Here is an 18,176-nt window from a genome sequence, read left to right as displayed (position 1 = left end):
TCTGTATTTTCGTTTATCAAGGAAGATACGCGTGCTCGGTGGAAAGGTAAAACATCGTTTGTTAGTGAAAGCGCGAAACATCGGTAAAAGTTGTTCTGTATATTGCCGCTTGTCATTGACCATTTTAAGCTTCATAGAAAATGTTCAGATATTTCTCGATCCGCTCCAGGGTTTACACGCGATTCGTTAATTAGAAGATAAGCCAGGCTAATCATCTAATTATGGAATCCTGGGCGTGTATCGGACGAACGATTACACGCATTTTTTCGCTTCGATTTTACCGCCTCGCGAAGCCAATTAAATTAATGACGCGTAGACACGAACGCAGTTACGTTTCTGCAATTAGAAATCGAGCTTTTTGTCTCTCGCTGTTCTACCCTCCGGCACGGGTTCGATTATTGTTCGGCGATTCGTATTGGAACGAGCACCAATTAAAGATTCGAAACGTATATACGATCGCATGCCGACTCGCACTTTCGTCTTACACGAAATTTCGTGGTCATTTTGTGATTAACGCACGGCCTGGGCGTATAACTCTTTGAGAATTTGATTCTCGATGTAACCGAAACAAACCAGTTCGACACGCGCGGTTATTATTTATCGGTAATTGTCGTGTTACGGGCCATACGTTGTAACGAGGCTCGATTGAATCGAAAGCGAAACCGTAAGATGATTTTGTTTACACGTTAAACAGCTGCTTCATTGATATTGATAAACGAATCGAGTGAATTGTTAGGAGAAACATATCATTTATCAGAGCGTCGGAATTGTTTTAACACTCGGCTGATCGCAAATTTCATGGGATCTTAATCTTGCAAATTTGTATTTCCATTCTTATCTAGAATTATTCGTTACTAGCTGAATCTTCGCATTCTTTCAAATTATTCTCGTATTTTTTAGTTATTCTAGATATCTACTTCTAAAGATGATACTCTTACGATCATCCAAAAGATATTCTCTAATTTCGTTTCCATTTGATCGTTTCTATCTTGATGCAGATCGGATAAAAGTTCGTTAAACTCTAAAAGAGATTCGGCGTGCTTCGTTTGGAAATCGAATGCAATCTGGAAAGGAAAGCGACTCTTATCGAGTAATTGTTTACCAATTTAAAATAACATGAAAGTTCGAAAAACGTTATTTTCCTTTGAACATTACCGCCTAACCGTTTCGTCTACATTTTTTTTTAGAAAATCAGGGAACATGTTACAAAGTTTCTGTATTTTAGATTAATTTGCCTTACGCATGCGATAATAAAATATTATCGCGGTGCAATTTTCACGCTACTCGCCAGACGGAGATTCAAGGAATTTGATAAAATTGCGGAAAATTACTCTGGCGTTGAAAACAATAGGCGCCGACGTATCGCGCGTTTACCTCGCGTTCTTATTGAACGCTCTCTGCTATTATAGACTGCATGCTGATTTTTCTCAGTCAAAGTACCTTTCGAACGAGGAAAATCGTGTATCGCGTGGCACAACGAGTTTATATTGCGCCAATTGAAAGCATTCAGTAGAACGACAACTTTTCTAACCTGCCAGCGTTTCGCAATACGTCTTTCAATGACGATACGTGTTATTTACTATTCGTTCATCGAAGGCAGCAGCTATTCTGCTCGAACACTTTATCCGTAACGAAGCAGCAACGTCAAGGGGCGTCTAATTAAAACGTCAAAGAAACAAAAAACCCTCACGGGAATGGTAACCTGGATGTGTGGAAGAATTAACTAAGTCATGGTAATGAACATGCCAGTTTAAACTGAATGGACGTCTTTCGAGCAAGTGTTCTAAATGAAACAGTGATCCGCAAGCATGCCTGTTCATTTGAAATTTTGCAATTTTTGTAACAAAAACTGGTAGAAGATTTGGGAGGGGTTAATTAATTATTTTTTATGGCATGGTAATGAACACGCCAGTTTAAACTGAATGAACGTCTCTCGAGCAAGTATTCTAAGTAAAACAGTGATCCGCAAGCATGTCTGTTCATCTGAAATTTTGCAACTTTTGTAACAAAAACTGGTAGAAGATTTAAGAGGGGTTAATTTTGTACCGAGAACCGTTCGAAAATAGGGCGCGATTCATTTATGCCAGTCTCGCTTTGCTGTTCCTTTGCGCGGCGTGTGCCAGCCATAATTAAAGGCGGTTCGTTGCCCAATTAGCCGACTTGTTCTCGAAAGTTTTCGTCGGAAAGCGTTGGTGAACAACTCATAAAACATCAGGACGCGTGAACCTATCAATGGTAAAAAGAGTATCTGTTACATCGGTGCCGAGAGGTCCCGTTAATTACCGTTTTATTTCAGAAAATTGCTTTATGGCCATGTGCTGGCAGACTCTGTGTTTCGGTTACTCAATATGAAAATGATTTTAATATTCAGGGAACCATTTGTATGCAATCATATCCAAATGGATAGGTATGGTGCAATGGTTTAATTACCTGCAGACAAAAATTTTATTTTACTAATTGTAGCATGACATTTCAATATTACATTTGTGTTCCAGTATCTAAACGTTGAATATTTAATGAATACGACTTACAATTAATCACGTTCCATTAGCGTTTCACTTGTATGTTAATGAGAGGAAAATATTGCCTTCCATTTAAATATTGATTTCTCAACAAAGTTAATCAATTATATTCGTTTGCTAACGACTTAAGATAGAGTGAAATAGTAAAAAAATATTGATTTGACAGTTAAATAGTTATTTAATATTGAATGTTCAATAAAAATGCCGGTCAATGAGTTGTAAATTCTGTTTCACTTAAAATGGAGTAAAATAACAAGAATCTTAACGAATCTGTTATATGTAATGTATGTTATGATATTTATCGATAAACGTTAGTCATTAGTCAAAACTCGAGGAAATGGCAAATCTAGCAAAAAGCATCCGGCTAAAAAACCGTGGTCGTGCTCAACTCGCCGTCACTTCGCTTATTCGTTTCGTTTTGCTGTTCGTGCTTTATTGTTAGTTGCGAAAGATCGCCTGAAATGTCAACCGATAAACACCGTTAAGCAGTTGCCGATCGACGAAAAAGCAGCTTTCCATATCCCACGCGAGCATCCATGCGTGTTAAACGTACAGCGGCGATTTTTAATTAAACCAGTCCGATCGCAATTAGATAGACAAGTTTGCCTTTACCTATTTACAGTGCTGTTTGCACGCAGATCGGCTGAAAACGAAAGTATTAAATAACCAACGTTTTCGTGTTAAATTCACATGGCTCTGGTGTTACTGCGTTACAAATTTTACGCGAACGTTTTCTTACACACTCTACTAGCACCGGAAGAAGAGAGCGATGCATTATTCAACGATGCCTTTTTCCTTATTATCCTGCTTCTTTTTATTCGCGTTGCAAAATTCGCCTACGAATCGTCTACACTTGGGTGCAACGGAGGCTTCCTTTGGCTAAGGGTGAGAGGAAAAACCCAAAGAGAGATTAATCCAGATACACCTCCCACGCTTCCTGTTAACTAAAGCGTTAGAAAAGCCAACGATACACCCAACCATGTACGACGTAGACAAAAGTAAAGCAAAATTAAAAGCATTTCGCCTTTTGTTTTTATTCCACGAATCACAATGGCGTTCGATATTTTCCAAGTTTCTCTTATTTATCGAGCCGCGATATCAGCGGACGTCGTTCGATTAATTATTCACGAGCTGGGAAAAAGAAGTTGAGGACTTCATACGAAACGTTGAACGACAGTTAAACCGTTGATCCACGACGGAATTTCTCACGAGCGTGCAAAGCGAAAGAAACGAGGCTGAAGCGGAAAAGAAAAGTTTATGTCGTGCAAAATGTATGCCGTCGTTGGAAACATTCCGACAGTTATGACGGTATTTCTTTTTTTTTCTTTTCTGGATTTCTCTTCTCGGGCTAGCTGTTCGTTCTCTGTTGCCGATTCAAATGGATTCCAGACGTAATGATACCGCGGTTATGAAATATAGGCATCCGAACGAATTATTCGATGATTAGCCGGTCGCGGACACACGACAGTCGAATCGAAAACGAGAAGAAATTTTCTAAATCGGCATCGATCACGACAACTTTTCCTCGAACGTGAGACGAATCCGTGCAACACCGTCCCCCGTGAATCGGTATCGACATTTGGTTCCGCGTCGATTGGACACGTCCTGTCGCGATTGATTTCCCATGGGATCGACGCGGTGCAATCGGCAGAAGAAGAAAGACACACCGCGAAACGAGAAATAATAGCGACGAAATTTCAGTTCGCACATATTCGATCGTATCACGTGGGTCGTTCTAGTTACAGCCAGACACGGTGAGAAAATATTGGAATTTCTTCGTTAATCTATCGCATACGCAGCATGATTCCAGCAAAGTACATTGAAAAAAGTGAAAGGCGTTGGTAAAAATCTCCTCCTTTAGAATTGGAGCGCGTGAAAATGACCGAACATACGAAAGAAATTTTTTACCGTTTAATTTAAAACTAATTGTATAAATGCTAGATGAACACGTTCCTCGTAGATTCAACTTTTCTTACTATTTAGTTTCTCGTTTACAGCATTCGTTACTAATTACATCATTTAGCAGGTAACATGCTACCTTGATTTTCTATCAAACAATTTATCCTCGTTAATTAACGTTATTAATTATCAATTTCTAGATAATTGGAGATTGTTACCGATCGAACGCAACGAATAGCCGTGTTCAGCTAGAAAGTATTTCTTATAGAACGAACGTTATCTATCGTTTCTTGTGAAACTCTCGAACAGATGTTGTCCTCAGGAATGCTAGATTCGATATCACCAAATGCAACTTGATTAATGAGATGTCCTCTTGATATTCAATTAAAATTTCGAGAAAAACGTAACGAGGTAGCTCACGAGACGCGGAAGTTGAAGTATAATTTCTTGCGACCTTAATGATGCGACATCTCGTCGATAATTCCTAGTCACTTCAGACTTCGTCCTAATTAGGCAACCATCCATGATGATCTTATATAATAGCATGAATAATCTTCGTGCAATAGGTGAAATGATACGTAATTCGCTCGTGTTCGATTCTGTTAATGCGATAACAAAATTTACCGGTATAACTCGACGTTTAAATCGGCTCGTTAACTCCGACATTTCGTGATGCGAAACATGCGTACCTACGTCTAGACGATATTTTCACAAAATGCTTTCAAAATTAGTATCGTGATTGAAACTTTCGAGTTTAAGCCGTGTTCGATACGAAAATTATCCAATCGGTGTTAAAAATGAGACAATTTTCAAACTGGACGCGTTTTAATCTCAAAGACCTCCAATGCTATGAATAATTCTTGTTATAAAAATCTTACCTGCTATTATAGTGTTTTAAAAATTATTTTAAACCGCGTCCGATATGAGCATAATTCGAAGGATATAAGCATGAATTTACATTTCAAAGCTTTAAGGATCTCATACCACGTGCACGGTGTTCGAGAAGTTATTTGAACGTGAATAATCGTGTGAACAGTACAGGAAACACTCGTCACTCGTTTAATTCTATTCCGTGTTCCGCGAGATACAACGGCGATCAATTATCCTCGCACAATTCGTTTAATTGTAATTACCATTTCGCGCTGCTTAATCGTCTTAATTGTAGCAGAGTTCCTATTATGACCGGTAATCCAGTGGAAGTGTTACACCTCCTATTTACCGTTTCACGGACAGCATAACTTTTATTGTCGATCATTAACATAACGAATGAGTCCACCAAAATGGCGGCTACTTTTTTGTAATTTCTGCCTTCTGTAACTTAAATTGGAATTTCATTCTTTATTTATTTATCCTCAATTTGAAAGTGCCTGATGCTCTAGTGTTAATCAAGGATTTCAAAGTCACACCCAATTTTACGTTCGATATTTCGAGGAAAAGGAGGCGTGTAAGCTGGCCAAATCGCTAATGAAGGTGTTACGAAATTCTGTACGAGTTCTAGTGACCTATAATCTTATCTGTCCTCGACTATGAACGAATTCGAACGGCATTGTCGGCGACGGAAATCTGTTTTGCAGGGTCCATGCTGCGTCTCGCGTCGATCGGTACCGTATTCATCGATACAAGGTATAAATCGTTGATTAATTATTCCAACGATGACTCGAGGAATATCTATTGTAAGTTGAAGGTTACTCTACTCATGAAAAACGGACCCGTCATTGTGAACGAACTGTTCTCGACGACGCGACGCGTTAAAAAAATAAAAAACAAAAAAGTTCACATTGATTCGCAAAACAAAGCGAAGCGAATAATTGAGTATTATAATTTAATTTCTTACGAATTGACGTTTGTTAGATTGCAACTTTTACCGCGAAAATGTACGAGCAATTTTTTCTAACGCTCACAGAAGGTTCAATTAAAAGTCACCGAAGCGAAGAACAATTAGATTCGCAAGCAAAGCGTTTTTCGCGGTTGTGTACATACTAATAGCTCCTCTCATAATTATTATGCAGAAGAGATGCGAAATTTCAAACGAGACCACTCGTGATCCCTAGTTCTCAATTACTTTCTTACATCTACCGTGCGAATTGTTTTACTAATTCAATCTACCCGTAATTAACATCATTAATTCTCTATTAACGTTGTGCAATCCACGTTACTCCCTGTACTTTGAATTATACGTTACCGGAAACGTAACTGGTTCTCGAATACCTACCACCTGAGTTCTTCATCTTCCGGTCATTTACATAATCTCTCTTTGCTCGTTCGATCGATCTCGGCCAATGAGACGGTAATTGGATTTATTTGGTTTTCGATCGTTCGATCTTTCCTCGTTGACGACCTGATTCTTCGTGAAGGCCTTTACCCGTTTTAGAGAGCATTACCAACGCGAGAATGGAACGTTGTTTCCCTTGATCGATCGCAAGAATGGCGAACCAGATCGCCTTTTTTTGTATTTTCGTAAGTTCAAGCAGGAAGAGAAAGACTCGAGAAGTTTGCACGCTCGTAAAAGTGCAATTAACTCTTTGCAATAAACACGGTGTCCCCTCTGTTATTCTAAGGCTAATGAAAGGAAATTCTGAAATAGATTACCTTCGTATTATTTTCTTTGCATCGTGAGAAATATAATGAAATGCATAGGACAAACGGACCGCAAAGGATCAATGAATAAAGATAGAACTGAAGATTGTTATAGAAAAAGAAGGAATTCAGTTATGCGAATGGGGAATGCGTTACAATTTGAAAACGATTCAATGAAAAGACCGGATCGTATGCGGAAAATGGTGTTTCCAAGTTTTTTGTTTGCAGCTCAGAGTCGGAAGAAACGATCGGTTGAGAACATTCATCCGGTTGCGCTATATTTGATCGAGAATCTGGTCTCGTTATTCTGCAATCGTTGGTTCGTTACGTCATTGTCCGTGCACCTTCTATCCAGCCACGATCCTAGCATCGATAGCGTACAGTCACGAGTTACATTCACAATACGGTACACCAGGAACAGATCGGACGTACGCGTGGCTTTCGAACGCTTTTACTTGGAAACTAACAACCCGTAACACTGAAAACGAACCTAAAATCTCGCCGTACTCCCACGTGTTATCTAATGCCTCAGAGACACGCTAGTAATACGTTTGACCAACTGATGGAATTACAACGCTAGCAGAAAAAGATTCGAGCGTAATTACCTAATCCATCAAAAGTACGAGAAATGTTTTTTACAAGTCGAACTGGCCGTTTGAGTGAAAAGGGTTAATATCAGAGGGGGGTGTGGCTGAGCACGTTGTCAACAATTGTCATGTGGTAACCACATCAGCTTGAAATATCTGATAATTAACGTCACTACCTGTACCGCGTGGCCTCTGTTATTAATTAACCGCAATAAGTTAAAGACAACTAGCCGGGTGTCTTAAAGTCGGCCACCACGTTCCATGGTACATTTACTTTCGATCGAAAAATCGAGCCGAGTTGCTGAATAATTGCAAAGGAAATCGTGGCAAGAAGTTCGTTAAACGTGGAGCAATTCTATGATGAAACAAGCGCGGTCGTATGCACCGTGATGGAAAATGATACATATTTCCGCGGACACGGCTGTCAATCAGTTGTTCATGGAAACTTACAACATTGATGCTTGTCGCTTGTTCTTGCCACGAAAGTATACGCTCGAAGAGAGAACAATTTAACGCAGTTTGTTGTTACAGAAGATAAAAAACCTTTCCGCAGAGTAAACAGAGATTTCATGGTTTCAAATTTGACCAAAGGTTCCATCGCGTCGATAATCGTACACCTTGGTGTCTTCTACCATCCGATATAAAAGAGAGATATTCCTTCCACGTGTTAAAGAATCACTAGTCGTTCTTAGTTTCGATTGACGTTGTAAATCACCGAGTAGCTTATTTTTACCTCGGGTTATTATCGTTCCAAGGATCTCGTTTGGCCGCATCGCGTAAATTCCACGTCGTTTCTCCTGCGGGAGACTCGTAAATATCGCAGGACGACGCAGGTCTTCATCGCGATTGTCACGCTAATTTAACAATTAACCAATTCCACGAGCGGTGGAAAAAAAAGAAGCGAACATTATTTCATAATACGGTAGACTTTCACAAGGGGGGCAAAAACTGGCCGCGGTGATAAAACAGGTGACCAGACGATTCTACTTTTTCGCTAAATTCAACCACAGAGAAAGTGTAAATTAAGCCTAACCCGAGGGAGGAACAGAATCTGATCAATTATACCCATATTTTGCATCGTGTCGGTACCAAAAATCATTCGTGTTCTACCAGATAATTTTATCCCCGACTATAGTTGCAAATCGTTGGAACAACTTTCTGCACCAGTTTTCTGTTTACTTGAAACGGGCACGGTCTTTGCAACCAAAAAAAGAGAAGCGAGTTAACAGACAGCTTACCGATAACCTTAGTCACTTGCAGTCCCTAATAATCTTTGGTAAAATGTAAACCTGTCATCCGAGTCGATCGTTCAATCGGTATACGTGAAATCCATGAATTTGAATACATACAAGTTTCGTTAGTGGTATAATTAACACATTGAGTTTTATTTTTTATCGAGATCGATCATAGAAAGGTATTTCTATCTCTTTCACTTAACTCTGAAAGGGAATAATAACTTTGGCATTTGCAGTACTGTTCAAAAGTTTGAAACAATTTTAGCTTTGAAAAGTCGTCAGACACCTGTAACTTTAATTTTTCATTATTAATTACATTCGAAACCGGTAATGAATAAATTAAAACCTGAAGTAAATGAACGTAACAGTGCTTCGAGAGATAACAAACTAACACGACGGATATAATCAATTTGTGTCAAAGAATTAACAAATCAACGTTCGATTAAACGAGCAATGTAGGAGGAGGGAAGAGAAGGAAACGAGAAACGTTCGTTTGACGGGAAAGAGTCGCGTGGTTCGGCTACCATTCACTCGCGCGAGCAATGGAAGCTGAATTTCAACGGGCTCAGCCAGTTGCGAGCGAGCACGGAGTGTGTCAAGTGCCAATTGGCATCGATCACGATCACCAATGTTCGCGAATCCCCTTTCGATTTCCATAGAAATCGTCGAGCTAGTCGTTCCGTTAAACCGTCGGATGTTCGGATCGTAAGGTCGTTGAAATGCGTCACGTGTACGATCTAAATCACTTTTCACTGGCACGCTTCGCACGCTCTACGCAACGTGCTTTCCTTCGCTGCTTTCCTTTTCAGAGAGAAAAGCGCTCTGGATTCACGAGTAAACGTATTCGCGAGTTTCCTCGCTTCCGGCGTTATTCTCGCCTTGCTAATTACCTCGTCTTCTCGTTTTGCTCTTGTTTCGAGCGCTATTTTACACTTCGCTTTGTACGCCTTTCTGTGAGATAAATGGTCGTAATCGTTCTTTTAGTTTCATGAATTTTCTTGTCTCTTGAAAGAAACTGTTCCCCTTTCTTTGTCTGTTTTTCTCGTGAAAGTAGTGGAACTTCTGTCGTCTGTTTGCATCGAGGAAATGCTTTAAAATCTTGTCAAATATCGTCAATTCATTTTTCATTATTATTTACTCTTAAATTAATCAAAGAATCGAGTTTTCGTTTGAAAGGACTTAACAGTATTTTCGCTCCTCAACAAAAGGCCCCCAAAGAAGCACGAGTACATTAAGCTTAAGGTCCAAATTAATTTCGTGGAACGACTTTTCTCACATTCCAACAGCCAAAATACTTGGCTGAGTTTGTTGGAGGTCGATTGCATCAGCCCGTTAATCTGTCACTTTTTTCACTATCATACACCTGTACAGAATGTTTCCTGAACATGGATAATGGAATGAGAAAAAAGCGTTCCCTGTAGCATGCATGTCGGACATTCCAACGTAGAAAACGTCCGAGTACGTGTAACATTATAAACGGTACCATTTTTCCCATAGAAGAACGGCACCATTTACATTATTGATCGACAATTTTACGGAACAGCGAAGTCTGTAATCGGTTCGAGATAAATATGAAACACGATACGATTTTGTCAAGAGACATGAATGAATAGGAACACGATGAATTGTACAACCTTATTGAAGCCGCATCAACGTAACGAATCCTTTCGACACATTCGAAATCACTGGTCAGTGGTGCTGACCGAACTTCCGCCTTGGTCGTCCCGCAACAGGTGTCTCGTTTCACGGTGTCAAAAGTAGGCAGACGGGAAACATTAACGCGTTGACCGCCACAGTGAAAATGACCGTGTGCAGTCAGACACGCTAATTACTATCATTAGCGACGCGACTCTTTAACAACAGAAGAGTCAAACTTGACAGAATGACTGTTATGAAACTGGATTAATAGAAAAATAATTGTTAAATGAAAATATCGAGCACCGGATGTTAATTAAAAAAAATCTTCATTAATGTTACTTTCTTGTTAACGTTTCAATTCCCGGACCGACGGTGATTAATTTCCCCGATCAATTACAAAGCCTCGTGTTTCCGCGAGTTACCGACCATTCTGACGACTTGAATGAATGGTGAACCATAAGGAAGCGATGAATGCATTCGAGATGCTTCTGTCTGGAACAACCACGGAGGTCCAGCTGATCAGAAGTAGAAAACGTTACCGCAACGGACCCGACATTTCTTGTTTCTCGCCTTTTTGACAACTGGAGGCTGATCGCTCCCGAACAGCATCGGTAGTGTTTATCTAAAAATAAAAATGAAAACAACCGGTCGTTAAAACGGACCGAAACGTATTTTTCGTCGAAAGGAAAAAGTGGAAAGGAGAAATCGAAGACATGATCGAGCGGCGAAGCGAATATTTCGTAGCCGATCCATGAGCCCTGGTAAATATGCGTACCAGTTGAATAAATCTTGTCTACCGTCGCGCGTTATTCGGCCACTTTCGAAACCTATGTAGCTCATAGTACACCGTTCACGTTCGCCGATCCAGGATTTTTCAGTAAGCAATAAATGGTACCTGTCCGCAGATATTTATAGGTAGATCTATAAACTTATCTAGTCGAAGTAGTTTATAATAGTAATTCCGAAGAATCTTAAGATTTTACGAGCAGCGGGAGTAGATAACTAACGAGTGGAACGAAAAAAAATGCGAAAGAAGAAGAAAAGTCAAAGGATCGTAGCTCATTGTCAAGGTAGGCGAAGCGTACCGAGTTCACCGTTGGAAAAAGGTTGAAAGAATGCGACGAAGCGAAGCGTGGAGCATGTGTCGGTGCAAGGAAGCTTCTGAAAGATCGTAGAACGTTGTGTACCCGAGAAGCGTAGACGGCGAGGTATCCAGGTATTAGCCCCCTCTCGCTATCATAGTCAGACACGGCGATAGACGGTAAAACGGGCAACGGTAGAAGGGCGCAAGAAAGCCAAAGCCTAGCCGAGCGATCTTGGCTTCTGAGTGGTGTACCCCACCTAAAACTCCCTTCACCTTCATCGAGCGTAGTCAGAAGTCGTAGCGAAGGGGGAACTTGAACGTCACTTTTCCAGTCGTCGGTTGTTCATTATTAGCAGCGGCGCCTTCCCCAAAGATCCGCGGATATTATACCACCTACCCGATTTTGCTACCACCTACCCACCTACCGTCTACTTAACCGACACTTTCTGCCACCACTCCCAAACGGTTTTGCACGTCGCGGTTCCGAAAAGGAGGTGAACGCGCGCCACAGTGTATCATTGGACAAGGAATTGGGGCAGGAGCCAATGGTAAGGAGGTTGAGGTGGAGCGATAGGTTTTAAATAGGTGTACAAGAATCACATGCCGGATTACAACTTAGTCGGGATAAGAGAAGATATACCGAGGAACCGCGTGCTACCGCGGTATTTTCCGGTTAATAACGTCGTCCAAGTGAGCTCGCGCGGTCCGTCATCGTCCGTCACCGTGGCGGTAGTAGTTTCTCGCTCCCTGGGGATACAGGACGACGACGACGGTGTGAAACTCGACGAGAGAGAAGTGACAGTCGAGATAGAGCGGTGAGCACAAAGAACGTCTCAGTCGGCGCTGAGCCATTGCCTCAGCAAGTCTCGCCAACAAGTTGCAGATCTAGTTATCAGACAGTTACGAAGAGAGCTGATACCAACATGAGACTGTACGGTGATCCCTCGGTAATCGTCCTCCTGACGATCCTCGCATTTACCCGGATCTCGATCGCAGTACGCGTCACGCAAACCTCCGGTAGGAAGAACGGTGAGTCGTCTTCTTCACTTGCTCTTCAACTCTCCTTTGCTTACCGTCTGCCTTCTTCTACCTATGCATATACCTCTTTCGCTTTCCTTCTCCCGCATGCAGTTGCACCGGTATCATCCTTCCTCTCCATTCACGGTCTTCGACCTTCCCTCGCTTCTTCTTCCTTCTGCTTCTTCTTCTTCCTGGTTCTTGACCGGTGTACTCCCATTCCTCGTTCACTCTCTTCCTGCTTCTCGCTGAAACGTATCTACGATTTCTGTCGATCGCGGCGATCACTGCGCTCGGATTTTCGCGCGCTTCCGCTGCATCAGACAGTCGCGAGTGATCTTGTGTTTATCCCGAACTGTGCGTATCATCGAACTGACAGTGAAACACGGTGATGTGTCAGAAAGCGTGGTCGCGAGGATCTAATAGTGACGAGGTTGCATCCCCTGATGGTAAAGACTTTCTCGCTTCTTTCCAACTTTGCAAAAACCAAACACGGCTTTGATAAATGTCAAAGTAAATGTCAGACTAGGTTATTGTCCCTCGAATCGATTTCACTCGCTAGCCAAGTGTTCCGTGTTTGCAACTGGTGTCTTCAAATCTCGAGCGAACAAAGTGACGTTCTTTCCCACGTCCTAGGAATCTAAAGCACCAGCCTTGTGTCTTGGAACGCGTTCCACGCGGCAAGCGACAGTCTAGCGAGGAAAGATGTAACTGCGCTTGCGAGCAAGGTTATCAGTGATCTAGGAGGACGCTCGCAGACCGGAAACGGGATCTCCTGGCGGTAAAAGGGAGACGCCGTCTGGGTACCACGTGAAATTATACTGTTGCAATCTAAACCGCAAACCTCGTGCTCTCTGTAACCAGTTTGCGCGAGAGTTCGCGTCATTTCACACGTCTCTCCCGTCAGTTTCCATGTTTCCCTTTGACTCTCTTATCGCTGAACGTCACACGCCAAGTTTCATACGATCCATGAACGTTCAACTGTCATAAAGCACAATGGATCGTACGCTGATCGCCATTTACGGTAATAATCGCCGCGATTCTACCATAGTCGTAAATTAATACGCTTAGCAATTATTTTTCCGAGTTCACGTGGTGACGTTTGAGTACGGTCGAGAGCCGGTACGAAGCTCAATTAGTGTCACTTTACCGAAACCGTGAATCGTTTCCGAGTATCGTTCGATCCGAAAGGCGTAACGACATTGTTGAGCAACCGCGAAACGGAAAGTCGTTAATTAGAGACTAACCTATGCCCCCACATGGGCTCTATGAAACATTCATGGAAACGTGACTACGCATCAATCATAAATCGTATTAAATAGTGTTTAACCTAGATGGGTATCGTTCTGTTCGCGTGAAAAAAGAAACGACGTAGAGTTCCTCTCGACGTTAATCCTGCCCGTTTAGCTTCCCTGAATCCTTTTCCCCGCGTTTCGATCCCCCGACAGGAAACGATTCTAGATCGATGTCCGCGCGACCAGATGTGCTCGCATTTGCGTACCGTTGAAATTTAAATAGGATTGCGCAACGAGCCACGTGCAAAACACGGTTCAATTTGATTCGACTCGGCGCAATTTTGCGAATCGCACCGAGATTTGTTTCCATCCACCGCGCGTACCCGTTCCAATATTTGCATACAACGACCGATTGTTCGGCGCCGAATTAAAAGCTCTCCAGCTGAATTCATTAACCAGAAACAAGGTTTTCTCTCGAACCACGCGGGCAGCTGGACGAAATCGATCGTAACCCTTCGGTGAAACGAAAAATCACGAAACGATTACGTCGGCTGGGAAACTGGTTATTCCCTTATTCGCTCGTGAATGGAGAGGAATCGGACTACTTTAAGTAACCGAGAAAGTACAGCCTTCCAGCGTTTTTCCTGAAACAGTTCATCAATTAGCCCTGGATACTCTAACTCATTCTTGCAACTCGAACGAACCGGAGGAAGTCGAAGATCATTGGCGAATAATCTAGATTTCTTCGACATCGTATGACTACCGGTTTCTCTTCTTCCTTTTCGATCTTCCTGTCAGTCCAGACGCGGCAGACATTGGTATTGTTACTAGAAATAGGCTTCCAACGGATGGCATAGCGCCAGTGCATATAACAGTTTATCGCAAACTGGTCGAACAACTTGTTCACCTACATACAAAGTTGTCCGTCGCTTCTTCCGATCTCGTGATCGCGGTAGTTTCAATTTATTTTTTTAAAAATATCATTTTTTTGAGTATTCCTATAAGACACTTCAGTAAAAAGAATATAGATTAGAAATTTATGATAAACTACGAGGAAAGACAGTTTCCTGTTGAAATTCTTGAATTAAACTTGCACGAAGGTGACTTGACCATTGTCTCCAGTTCTTGGCCCACCGTGAACCAGTCTTCCTCTCTCCATCCTCGTCTTCTCGTCTTTCTGTTCCCCTGCTCTCTGTTTCCGTTCAGCTGCAACCTGGTGTGTCCTTAACGGTCCGACAAGAAAACGTGCTCGTGAATGAAGCACCGCCGGTCTTTGACTTCTTCGGCATTGAAGAGTTGAAACAGCAGGGACGAGGGAAACGCGACAGGCGTGTTGTTCATTGTGAGTTGGTTTAATGAATGGGTCGAGCCTCGAAGCAAATAGGGTATGATTTAGAAAAAAAAAAGGAAAAAACGAAGGAGTTGGAATGTTGCAAAGAAATATAATTTTGATAATTGAGAGACTGGTGAAGGTGCACGAAAGGAGGTCGACGATTCATCTTTTTTATTCCTCTTTGGGACTTCTTTATGGATTTTTAAGTAATCGATAATGCCTGTGTTGCATCAGGTATAAGTAGGAATAATATTGATTGACATTTTGCTAATCACACGTGCTGCATCATCTTCCCTCTTCCTCTGCTAATTACTGACACTAACATATTTTTAAGTGCTTCATCCGCTAATTGAGGAGAATCAATTTGTCGTTCGAGTGAAAAATGCGTGAACGATTCGATGCAGGGGTACTGATTGGAGCTTAATATTTAAATTGCTTACCATTTAGGGTAAACCTTATAATCAAGAAACAATTGAACAGAAAGATTCGTAATTTCCAATTTGCTGAATCATACTCTGACTCACTCGTGCAACGATTCAGGCCCGAATCTCGAAACTTGGAAACCGATCTCTGTACCGTACAAACTACTTTCCACGATCAACCGCATTCCAGATACGCAGAAGGTACAGGAAAGAATCGAACAAGATGTTCCTTTCGAGCATGCTTGAACGGAGAGTCCCAAAAACGAATCAATGAACTCGAAAGGTGAACGAGTCTTTTCTTTTTTTTTTTCAACAGGAAGAGATAGAAATCGTGGCTAGTCGAACGAACGACTTCTGTCGTGCCATCGATCGGCTCGATTCTCTTCGATACAACAGATTATCTAGGTTAAACTGAGCGATTCATTGCGGTGTTCGTGACGTGTACGTCTAGGGATCGCAATCACGGCGAAACCACGTCACGCGTGCATTTCCTCGCGATCCCCGTTAAGAAAATTGATTCTAATGGATTTAAAATTGCCCTCACCTACCGCCACTTCTATCACTCAGTTTCGACGATCGATTGATTTTACAGTGAAGCGTTCGATAGACAAGATAATTCGTGATGAATGTTTGCTTCTACGATCAGCGAGAAATTTAAACGATTATTCTCTTCGAATCAACTTCCAGCGACGATCACCGATGACCGTCACTGCAATTAAAGTATTAATTAAGCCGATTTCTTTCTTGCGAAATTTACGTTAGGAAACGACCTTCGCCCACGCGTATCAGTTAATTCTATCAGTAGGCGTCTCTACGCACATAAAATTCTAAGTAAAATTTGATGAGTCGATTTAGTTTCTGCAAATTATGAAACATAGGTTCGATTAGAAATCAAGATTCGTGAACTTTGATCTTTCAGAAAGTGCTGACGTTTTGAAATCTTCTAACGATTCACGCCTACGCTTGTACTACTCCGATACGATTTAGCACTTTCGTTCGTTAGCAGGTCGAAAGTATCGAAAAGGCAGAAAAGTTGTCTGGTTTGAAGAACGATCCCCAACAACGGAACAGGACAATGGGTCGTTCATCGCCGAGCAATTCACCTCACGAATGGTACACTTTGTTTTAACGATTCCCTTAGGGATCCAGTTGTTTCTCTGGTTAGAGATTCTTCGCACGAAACCAGAGGTTGCTCTCTTGGCTCGTTGAAACAGTTTCCTCTCAAGGTTTCTATTGTTAAAGTTGCCATTAGTAATCAATATCAAAGGTTTCACGATCTTGATCCTTTTTAACACATTAATCATTTCACTGTTCAAATTTGAAAAATTGAAGAAAATTTTAAGTACCATTGATATTATATTAATTTCTTCTGGTCAAACATTTTCGACCTTGGTCGGGTCGATCACCGATTCCTCTCCTTCAGAATCAATCTCGTAACAGTAAACCTCGTTAGGCCTGAGGGCTTCGATAACTGTTCAAGCTGATTCGCACGTAGTCCCTAAGTTCCTCGAGTTTACCGCAAAATCATCGTAGTCCGGTCGAACGAGTTCCCATAAATCGATCCGGAAGTTATAAACCGCAAGCGTGGATCGATCGGTATCGACGAACGATTCGTTCGCGAGGTACACTCGTGAGGCATCCTTTCGTTTGGCTAATTACCGTCGAAACGGTGATCTCTGTTGTTTTTGCTCGTTTCGGTGACGGCGCTGGTCCGTTGATCGTGAAAGCGAAGAAAGCGAAAAAGAAGTTGAATTATACCGCTAGTCCAAGGAAGAAATGGAACCTTATTTAGAGGCAGGAGTAGGACGAAAGAGTAAAGTATATAACGGTTTTTGGGAGAAAGTTTGGTCGACGTCGGTCGGAAATTACTTACACAACGGACCGTCACAGAGATAGATCGATGTCTCGCGCCAGTGGTTGTTTTCACCCCATTCAAGAAACGCTCGGTGACCTCTATACTCGCTCGCCAAGCTGAATCGACGCGACTATGATTCTCTCCTCTGTTTAATTGCTCGTATTAATTGGCCGTGAGGGACAGGCGTCGATTTTTCGCTGAACGAGGCAACTTTCGATTAACGTTAATTGCAACTTTTACCACTAATCATTTACTACCGTCAGCTAATTACGCGCAAAACTGCGTCTCGTTGATCAAGGTGATGTAAGATGAATAGTCGAACGAGAAATTCGTGTTGAAACAATTCTGCGCTACTTGCTTATCACGTTTAACGCGATACTTCATAGAGTTACTCATTAAATTATTTCAGCGTTGATGAAGAATTTAGAATTCTTGCTTCTTGCCTGGTCTTGGCAAAGATTGACGGTAGCCCGGTAATAAACAGGGCGTAAAGTTTATCGCTACGCACTTTCTTTCCATTAGAAACCGGAGAAACCTTCGATGATGGTGAACCATCCCATTTGTTGTTTCCGCCGTGCGATACGCGACAAAACCGCGTTTTATTCTTTTACTTTCCTTTTCCGCAACTATTGACCGTACGTTTGGTTCGAGTCAATATCGAGGAACTGTTGGCAGAAAAAAAAAACTTTCATATCCACTTGAACCCACACGAATTTTGCAAAAAGGAACACGCGAAAGCTGCAATACTTTCGTAGCACTTTCAAACTTATTA

The 18,176-nt window shown here is 41.8% G+C and overlaps 1 protein-coding gene across 1 annotated transcript in view; it reads left to right on the top strand.

Annotated features, from left to right (window-relative positions):
• The first annotated feature begins 12,328 nt into the window (after nt 1-12,328).
• The window catches only part of LOC114875532 (L-ascorbate oxidase-like), a 34,096-nt gene continuing 28,248 nt past the window's right edge, over nt 12,329-18,176 (top strand). The window contains exon 1 of the mRNA XM_029185932.2: nt 12,329-12,571. Within this exon, the coding sequence (XP_029041765.1) occupies nt 12,466-12,571 (106 nt within the window). The 5' untranslated portion in view covers nt 12,329-12,465. The remainder of the gene's footprint in view (nt 12,572-18,176) is intronic.

This window comes from Osmia bicornis, chromosome 2 (genome assembly GCF_907164935.1).
Source record: "Osmia bicornis bicornis chromosome 2, iOsmBic2.1, whole genome shotgun sequence".
Classification (NCBI taxonomy): Eukaryota; Metazoa; Arthropoda; class Insecta; order Hymenoptera; family Megachilidae; genus Osmia; species Osmia bicornis.
The sequence above is the reverse complement of the archived record's forward strand: the minus strand, read 5'-3'. Positions and strand labels throughout refer to the sequence as shown.